The sequence below is a fragment of the Haplochromis burtoni genome, unplaced genomic scaffold (genome assembly GCF_018398535.1).
Source record: "Haplochromis burtoni strain Fernald_Lab_line unplaced genomic scaffold, NCSU_Asbu1 Contig_188, whole genome shotgun sequence".
Classification (NCBI taxonomy): Eukaryota; Metazoa; Chordata; class Actinopteri; order Cichliformes; family Cichlidae; genus Haplochromis; species Haplochromis burtoni.
The window spans coordinates 1,074,779-1,085,229 of NW_024582549.1; the positions used below are offsets into that span (position 1 = coordinate 1,074,779).

The 10,451-nt window shown below is 42.8% G+C and overlaps 1 protein-coding gene across 1 annotated transcript in view; it reads right to left on the minus strand.

The window, feature by feature from the left end:
• slc7a5 (solute carrier family 7 member 5) overlaps positions 1-6,307 on the minus strand; it is a 15,882-nt gene extending 9,575 nt beyond the window's left edge. Inside the window, exons 1-2 of the mRNA XM_005935027.3 lie at positions 5,538-6,307; positions 3,897-4,022 (exon numbers count right to left, since the gene is read on the minus strand). Coding sequence (XP_005935089.1) covers positions 3,897-4,022; positions 5,538-6,132 — 721 coding nt within the window. The 5' untranslated portion in view covers positions 6,133-6,307. The remainder of the gene's footprint in view (positions 1-3,896; positions 4,023-5,537) is intronic.
• Between the last annotated feature and the right edge of the window lie 4,144 nt (positions 6,308-10,451).

The window sequence follows — 10,451 nt, forward strand, 5'->3', positions numbered from 1 at the left end:
CACACTTTATTTCAAGTGCATATTAGTTCTCTCAGTCACGCTCTTTACAACCACAAATATTGACAGATCATGAAATGGCAAAAATCGGTCAAGGTCTTTAGCACGCAGCTATGACAATGGTTTTAATCCACTTATTTATTGTAAGAAATATTAACCTGCTTACCTTATAATCATTTACGTCACTTCCTCACGCAAAGAGTTCTCTACATTTCAGTGAGGCCCAGTACCAATGCATGTTGTTGGTGAGCAGATCAAATTGGCACAGATGTCGTCAGCTGTAACCCCGAGTCTGATTCCAAATACAGGGCCTTTCTACTTGTCAACTAAGTAAAGTATCTCAACTATTCTTGTTTCTTCACATCAATACAGTGAATAGGCTGGTTTTACATCAGAAAATATGTTTCTTGATGTGGTTCAGACTCACAGTTAGCGGTAGCACATGGATTAGTTATACTGTTTGAAATGAGATGAAGTATTTGTACATAGGTGGGAGGTAACCACCTGTGAATCAGGTATGGTAAACAGGCTTTCTAGCAAACACGCCTTTACTTTTTGGACACCTTGGGGCAGGGAGAGCCGTGCTGAAGTGTGACCCAGCAGTGGATTTTCACACGAGGTTAGAGAACACTGGTTTGTGAGTGTAACTTTGGGTGTGAGCGGCTGTGTTGAATAATTCCTGTTACAATCAAGTAAATAAAGACGATGGGAGGGAGAACTTGTTCTTACAGATAGATGGTCAACCTTCTCTCCGTTTGCTTCTCTTACAAACAGTGTGGGCGGCAGTCAAACTAAGAAGGCGGAGGCTTTATTGGAGCTAATCAGATTACACTGCCTTCTAATCTGACACTCCAGGCCTCATGAACAGGGCCCTATGTGTAAAGCTTCAGAGCCGTGCTTTAACAATTCCCATGCACTCACTAAATGCTTCAGAGAGCTAGAAATATTTGGAATTGTTGAATCTAAAGTGAACCCATTAGTGCATGAGGTGCTTTCGAGGCGCACTCAACCAGTCACGAGCCAGGGAGAGCTACAACAGAAAGAGGAATTATGCTTTCCTTTGTTGATATAATCACAGGCACATGCCTAGTCTTTCTAGAAGTCTATGTAATGTGAGATGTCCCAGGTAAACAGTTATTAGAAGCAGAGTGATGATTAAAGATCTTAAAATTGATTCAGAGTAGACACCAAACCAGAAATGACACTTAGAAAAGGACTAGAATAACAAATTGGTAGAATCCGTCCTCATGTTTCATTTACAAACCAAAACAGACACTAGATAGGTGAACTTAGCATTCAGCTTACAGGGAACGGATCAGGAAGGAAAGATGAATGAAGCCGCAGAGTAAAAGCAGGTACAGCTCATGCTTGTTATTTACTTGAGAACACTTTGATGAAGTTTTCTCACACTACTGGGGGAAGAATTACTTTCAAAAGTATTAATGTAATTAACGGTATTGTGAGAGTAGAGCACAAAGGTCAGAGGCTGCTCCCTGCAGCTGCTGATGTTACAGATTCCACAGTTTGCATCTGTGGCTCCAGTGCACCTCACAGCTCCAGCTGAACATGTTAAATTTATCCCAGTTTGGTTCTGATTAAGTAATCTTACCCCATAACAGGATACCCTTGCTCACTTACTTCTGCGTGCAACAGTTAGCTGAAGTTTTACACCAACAATTTGGCAGTAGCGGCAACTAATAAGGGATCAGAACATAAACAGTGGATTTGGATTTGATATGAAAACAAAAAGCAGCAGAGACTGGCTGGTGCTGCAGTGCGCTGTTAACGTAATTTTAGATACACATTTATCACTAAAGAAACAGGCTGAAGTAAAGCCAGACTAAACCCAGTCTGCTTTCGGTGTTGTGTTTTGATGCATTTCCTTCATAATATTTTAGCTTATTTCCTTTTTTTTGTTGTTGTTATTTTGAATGTGGACACTTGTGCAACTGCATCAACTTTGCAGTGCAGCTGCAGTTTTAAGTAAACCAGTACTGCCACGAAATCTGCTGAATTTCAATACATCGATGGAATATAAGGTGTTAGTGTGTTTACACTGACGTCAGTGTTTCATACAGTGAAAATACACAGGTCATGTACAGAGTCTAGAGCCAAAATAAGCCCTGTGGTCAATCTCCTTATACTCAGATGTACCAGCTCATCCTCATTCAATACACAGTGCTTGCTCTATTCCCTTTTATTGCATTTCTTTCTTACTATTTCTGTCCAGGAGAGCTACTCTGATCTAATGCTAATGATCTAATGTACCCCCGTTTTCCATTTTCCTCCGTCTCTCTCAGAGGAATACAATGGACAACAGCTTCATTGCGTGCAGGAAGAAAGCCAGCCATGAGAGCACAGTTAGGAGCCAACACGGGCAGCAGATTGGGTACAAGCCTCCAGTCGCCTGGTAGAAGCTTTAACCTCAAAAGAAGCAGAGGGGTCTTGTGTCAGCTTTGATATGTAGACCGTGGTAGTCAGTCTTGGCTGAGAGTGCCAAACCCTTCCTCTAGAGGGCAGTTTGATCGCGTAAGCACACTTCCTGTCTGATTAAAAGCACACTTTTCAGTGGTTTATAGTGAGCTGAGCACATGTTCGTGCTTGTTCAAACAGAAGTTATTTGTGACTCAGACTTGCAACAGTCAATGAGCACACTCCCAAATGTGTCCTACATAATATGGTTTATCTGTCCTATCTTTACACAACGCTTCACCAGATCCTGTTGGTTGTAATAAAATTCAGAAGTCACTCCATGAAATCAAATATCTACAAATCACGTGTGTGAGGATTTACTCGGGATGGGAACACAGCAGCTGAAAGAGAGGCGATCCAGACACAATTTAGGAGTCACAAGCGATGAAAGACATGAAAGCTTTATACGTCTGGGCCATCACGACTTTCTTTTTAACACAATTAACCTCACAGTCACAGTCAGTTTGCCGGTTTTAATCTTAGACTGACTTTGAGGAAAAAGGTGCACGACAACACTTCTTCAAATCTCTTAGTGAAGGAGACACAGATCCATTAAGTTGAGTAATCTAATTTAAGGATTTCCCCCTTGAAACTGAGATTACCTGCTTATGTAAGGGTTGATTGTGCCAGCAGGCGAGCTACTGTGTCAATGGAATACACAGCTGGAGTAAACACAGCTGAAACTTCCTGTTTTATGTCGCGTGGCACACAAACTGGTCCGTCAACTTCCTTGACTGCTGATGCAATCACTCAACTCAAACTGTAAAGACTTTCTACACTGCCTAAATCATTTAAGGGAATCTAATAACAATATAAACGGAACATTAAAATCCACAGTTCATAAAATCCATATATTTTACCATGGAGGTTATTTACTGTTTAACTTTTGTAATGTGTGTCAGGCTCTTAAAGTAACCTTTTTATGCTTTTTAATTACTTTCTGATACACTGTCACTAAACATGGACAATGTTTAATAAGAGCTAATGGATCAGTATGGGGATCAGTATGGTGTCACAGAGAGCAGAAATCCTTAATGTGGGCATCTCAGACGGCGAGCACGGAAGCCACACCCACCTGATGTTCAAACCTCCTGCTTTTTAGGAACAGCCAGTGAAAAGGAGAGGGAGGAAAAACAGACTGAGTGGGTTCATCAAGCCTGAGTATATTAGAAAAAGAGTGCTTTGAACTATAAATCATGGAGAGGCACAAGTCCAAATAGAAAAACTGTCAGCACGTGTCATTTGCATATTTGTGGCTACCTCAGCCCGTCTTCAGCCATGTCGGTCATTTACATTTTAACTTGTTAAAGGTGTGTCTGGAGGGATGGAGGGAAAAGTTTATAAAGTGGGGGTTGGGCAAATAAAGCCGGCATAAGAGCAAAGAGGTGACATGTGCATTTGTGTATCTGTGTGCTTGTGCAAGGTACCTTGTCCAATCTTGACAAATCCGATGATGATGATGAGCGCGAGCGCTAGAAGCTTGGCTGCCGCGAAGAAGTCCTGCACTCTGGTGGCCGCCTTCACGCTGTAGCAGTTCACAAAGGTTAACAACACTGCGAAAGAAAAGGAGGCAGAGAATAAGACCACAGAGTAAAAGAGGCCACTGACACATAAAGCTTACAGGTGTGTTATGCGTATAGGAAACCAATCTTGTAACCAGTCAAATTGCACAACTTTACCCTGTAATGCGTTTCTTCTGCTCCACTTGTGGGACCTAACAGTGAGTGTGTGTGATTGTACGTTCTGCTGTCAACATGACGCGAGCAGAGGAAGAAGTTACAGGGGTGACACATTTTAAGAGAATAAAGTCTTTTCTCCTGTACCCATCTGTCTTTTAAATGCCCATGTACCGGCTGGTGCCTACCCTATCCTCCATAAGTGCACACACACACACACGCAAAGTTGCTGCAGTAGCCTGTTAGAAGTGATTAACTAAAGCAGCAGGCCTGTTCAAAGCTCCTAAATCAGGTCGGGGCCACAATAGAAAGACGAGACGGCACAATGAGGCTCTGTATTTGAGAGACCAGGACAAAGGAGAAGGAGGCCAAGTACAGTACAGGGGTAGACATACTTTGGCATCCAGACCCACAAACACACACTAATGGCTAATACTTGGGCATGTAGCGTACACGTATATTCACAAACCTGAAGGGAACAGAGACACGTTGATCTGAATTATACAGATTCCAGCAGCAGTCAAATTAAACAAAACCTGGCACTAAAATAGACTTTAGGAGCTATGAATGTGCAGCGACCCTGACCACCTCACCGTCACCTACATCACAGACACACACACACACACACACACACCTCTAAACTTATGTTCAGGCTGCCATGAAGTCTTGAAAAGAAGAATGAAGTAATGAAACAGGTGAGAATCCTGAAATAATTGCTTTAAGACAAAATAAGGTGTAAAACAGCCCAGTGCACATAGAAAACTCTCTGCACATCCATCATAAATGTGTGGCTGTTTATTAACTTAGACATGCAACACGGAAAACTGATGATAAATTACTTGTTTTTAAACCGCACCACTAAAACTGGGGTTAAATCATCTATTGGTGTATATTTGCTTGCATTTGATTTAATAAAACCAACTTACATTAAGTTATCATATCTAAGCTTTAAGTAATTAAAATGAAGGCATTTATTTTGAAATCTTTGCTGCTTATCACGTCACAGAAAATATTATTTATGATAAACACCAGGAATTATTTCAAAGCAATTAATTGGGTTATTTTTAAGACCTATAACCTGTGAGCAACCTACATCATCCCGGCAGCTGATGTAATATCGCCGCATTTTTTCCACTACTATACGCGCGCGTGTGCGAGTGCTGATGGTATCGCACGCGCTCCATAGGATGAGGCTTTATATATTGTGTGTGAGCATAGTCGTTCATTATTATCTCAGGAGGTGCCCACGAGGTGCCCACGAGGCACAGGTGTTTTTATAGTATAGATATACAGGAAGTGCAACCACAACCGCCTGCATAGGGACTCTCTCTCACACACACACACACACTAAAGTTGCATCATCTCGCCCGGTGCCTGAGCTCCGATACTCACTGATGCAGAGGCAGGCCACTAGCTTGGCCCCCGTCTCCGGCACCAAGCACACGGGGAACAGCGGCTTCAGGAGGTAGGTGGCGAAGACGTAGGCGACGATATACTGGGAGGACGGCCGGATGATAAGCAGCTCGATCCAGAGTTTGAGGAATGCCGGCAGGGAGCCGTACACTTCCAAGATGTAGGCATAGTCGCCGCCGGACTTGGTGATGGTGGTCCCCAGCTCCGCGTAGCAGAGGGCGCCCACTGTTGAGAAGACCCCGCACACCGCCCACACTATGAGGGACAGACCCACAGAGCCAGCCTCCCTCACTACGCCTGTCGGCGTGACAAAGATACCCGAGCCGATGATGGTGCCCACGATGATGGCCACGCCGTTCAACAGCGTGATGGTCCTCTTCAGGGCGACCCCTTCCTCCGCTCCGTCTCCTGTTGTGACGTTGCCGGGGCTGCTGAGGTCGCTTCCCGGTCCTCCATCCTGACCGAAGCCCCCCCTATCACCGCCGCTACCCGGGGACAGCATCCTCTCAGTGACCTGCTTATCCTCCTCCCTGTCCACGGACGAGTTGGAGTTTCTCTTCTTCAGCCCTGACATCGCTGGCTGAGCTGGTTCCTCTTCTGTCTGCCGCACAAAGCTTCCCGTCTCGCCCCCTCTGTCGTCAGTCTCATGTGCCGGTCGCTCTGATGCTCAGGCCGGCCTCAGCCACGAGGAGTCCACGACGTGTCTGTTGTGTGACTCAGAGCGGCGTGCTTTCTCTGCTCTACTCTCTGAACGAATAAAAGAATCGTGGAAATTACGACGTCTCTTACGTCAGAGCCTCCATAAAGTCCTCCTTTATTCTTTTACACCCCCTAGCGTCGGAAATCTGCTACTGCTCCGCTGCACCCCCGAACCCCACACTGCACCCGTGGCTTTCAGGGACCAGATCACAGAGAAATCATGGGACACGGCCACCCCCGGGTAACTGTTCTGCGTGAAAGCAACACAACCAGTTTAAGGAGACACTAGAAGATGTTAGTGAGGGCATTTTTTTTAACTGTATTTACACAAGTTTTACAGCATTTCTTCTAGATGAAGGTCTCCACCACCCAGGGGCGGATTTAGAGGGGTGGCATGTGCCATCCTGAAATGATCTCTTGCCACCCCTAGTGTCACCCTAGTTTTTCATATGACATTGATGTTTATTAAGACAGGTTTAAGATAAGGTAGCATTAACACTTTGAAGGTGGAATGATGATGAGTGTTATTAACACACTGTGTGCTGCATCTCCAAAACGCATGACCGGCATGTGAATAAGCTGACATAGCAACAAGCTGCAGTCACGCTGAGTCTCTTTTTCAGCTTGTGTTGAAAGTTTGGACTTCAAACACAGCTAATTGTGCTGAGAGTGATGAAGCTAGTTATAAAATACTCCAAGGATCTTTTCCTTTTTAAAAATATTATTTCGCATTATGTTCTGTAAAAAAAGGGGGGGGGGGTATACTTTTTCACAATGGGTCATTTTGGACCTAACATATTTGCCACTACTGTTAAATATGTGATGAATACCTCAGTCAGGCTCTAGAGTTTTTGCGTCTTTCTAGCCTTCTTAGTCTCTGTGTTGTTGTTTAGTGTCTTGTTGTTGATACTTTGTAATAGGATATGTTAATCTCAATTTTAAAGAAATTGAGATTTTTTGAAATTGGGCCTGGGCTTGTCCATAGTGGACACTTTTATTAACCATGTATCCCCACAGTGTGCACACACTACATAAAACAAGAAAGTCTAGTGCACCATAGTAAAAACTCATACTTACTTTCCAGAACGCACAGAAACCAGTTGCACTGGTTTTATGGTTTTGTACTCTGAGAGAAAATAACACAAGTGGAGTTGGTCCCACTGCAATGAGGACATGTTGTGCAATTTACAGACATAGTCATAGACCTGTCTTGCTAGATTTTCACTTTGCCTGAGGATGAGAAACATCATGAGTATAGAATTTCCGTCAACAGTTTCTATCTCTGTAAGCATCTAGATGTAAGTGAATACCAGCGTGTTGTACTCAACTCTTTTTTTTTTTTCTTTTGTTAGTGCCATCAGTGGCTTTTAAGTGGCTGTTTGAAGCAAGAGTGAATCAGGTCAGATGTGCATGGTCCAGAGGTCATACAATAGATTTGCCTCCATTTTCACTGTTTGCTTTCCAAATAGACCAGTTAGGACTCTGTGAATGTTTACAATTCATACACAGGTTCATTTGGGGAACACAGTGTACAACATCATTAAAAAACACAGCTGAATCATCTTCAACACCATTGTGTTCATTCAGTTTGTCACGTGGTTTGTGCTCTAAAATATGAGCGGCATATCGTGAGAAGTAGATGGAAAACAAGCTAAGCGCCTGTTAAATTCCCCACATATTTACTAAGAAGAAAAGGGTCATCAGTCCATTAACAAAAGGAGAAGCATCAGGGCGAGGCATGAAATTGTGCATGAAAGTTTTTTATCTTTTTACACTGAGTGCCAGTAGGGACATGATAAGTTGGAGTCTTGTTTCAAGGTTGGTTGCATAGCAGGATCAAGGAAACTGAAGTCAGTCTACGGGATAACTTTATAAGTGCTGGGAGTAGATCCAGGATGGGCAACACCGCCACTGAAATCTGACTCTGACAGCAGATGACTGTCATATATACTGAGGTTAAACAAAATACACAACTGTGTTTTTGTGATACACACAGACACACAAACAAACACAGACAGACAATTTCCTGTGTTTAGAGCAGGTAAACACGCTCAAAATTGAATGATCACATCCACCCTAAAGGTGCACTTGTATATTTGTCTCAGTCGATCTGCTCAAAGCCTGCAGAATGCCATATCATAGATGCACCTTAATCCGTGTCTGCTGTGTCTGACTCATGTAGCTACGTCTGTCTGTCTCAGTTACCCCGCAGAACAGTTACCAAGACCCCCAAGAGACCTGGGAACAAGTGTAGCAGAATTTTATGGTCATTGTAGGAGGCTGATGTTCAGCTGACAGACCTCTGAAGTGGTGGATGCTTTAAAAATAAAATAAACAGTATATTAAAGATGGACAAATTGATAAAAAATGACTTAAACGTCCATTCTTTCTAACACCTTCAGGAAACAGTTTACAGTCTCAATCATTAGTTTCACATTTAACTGAGTATAAAATTATGCTTTTAAAACGGACTTGATTCTGTTCATCTGGAAATAGCGTTTTCAGTGGGAGAAACAATTTGTCACTCATCCAAGTGACTTCTTCAGTCTAGAGACCAAAGATTGCCATTTCCCTTTCAGACGTTGTGTATTTCCCACAGGTTTCCATTTACATCCTACCGACTAATATGTTATGAATAATGTCTGAGAATGAATTTAGAGGTTATTTATTCATGTTGAAATTCTTCACATAGCACAGAGTTGGTTTACAGTGCTGACTCTGCATTACAATTATGAAAACACATTCCCACAACTGTCCCAGACAGAAATTTCACCGCCCACTTCAAAGGAGCGAAAGGATTTTTTTGTCTGGGAACATAAGGTTGTCCCTTCAAGAGGGAGTACAGCACTGATGGGAAAAGGTTTGGGAAGCGAAGACGTGACAGAGCGCTGTGGGCGAGTGCCTGTTCGGCAGCTGTTTCCTGTTCCTTTTCAAAGGAATCTGAGGGTAGGCTGACCAATGAAATAATCAAATACACAATAAAATATACAGTCAAAGTCAGGACTGTTCAGTGCTTCCCATCATTCTCAGTGATACTTTCTTGCAAACCTGAGAGATATAGCAGTAGAAGTGGCATTTAATACACCTTCCTTGCTGTTGAAATGGTAGGTCACAGTTTTGCTGTATTAAGATTTAAATGACTTTTATATAATGCTTTTTCTTTGAACTGGGCACTTTAAACATGCATTATGGCTTTCCGCCAGAATTTTTCAAACACTTCTCTTCATTACTGTCTATGCAGGTTAGTGCAACCCTCACGGACTGCAAGGAACAAGGACCTCTTCCTCGATCATTCTATGAAGCCTGTATTACACTTATTAAAAAGAAAGGAAAAGATCCGTTGGAATGTGCCTCCTATAGACCCATTTCTCTACTGAACACAGACGCTAAAATATTAGCCAAGATACTTGCCCGTAGACTAGAAATAGTTCTTCCAAAAATTATTTCGAAAGACCAGACAGGCTTCATTAAAGGTCGTCATTCATATTTTAACATAAGGAGGCTATTTAACATAGTCTACTCCAGCTCTACAGACTCTGATGAATGTGTGGTCTCGCTTGACGCTGAAAAGGCCTTTGATCGAGTTGAGTTTGATTATCTCTTTGCAGTCCTTGATAGATTTGGCTTTGGAGCGAAATTTACTTCATGGATTAAATTACTCTATTCTCAACCATCTGCTACAATACGAACTAACCTCCAATTGTCAAAACCTTTCAAACTTCACAGAGGCACACGCCAGGGATGTCCTCTCAGCCCCCTGCTTTTTGATCTGGCCATAGAACCCCTTGCCATTGCGTTCCGCAGTTGCAAAGAGGTACACGGCATTTGGAGAAACAATACAGAACATAAGGTCTCGCTCTATGCAGATGATCTCCTGCTCTTTATTTCTAAGCCCTTAGCCTCACTACCATCTGCATTGAATCTGCTTAGTCAATTTGGTCAGATTTCAGGGTATAAACTGAACCTTAATAAAAGTGAGCTCTTCCCGCTAAGTAGCAAAGCCAGTATGTTAGACTTCACCTGCTTGCCCTTCAGAGTTGAAAGGACAAAAATTACATATTTGGGAATCACAGTGACAAAAAAACATAAAAACCTTTTCACAGAAAATGTGAGTGCATTGCTGAACCAAGTGAAGCGGTCCCTTACCCACTGGACACCACTCTCTATGTCTCTGGTAGGACGTATCAATTCAAT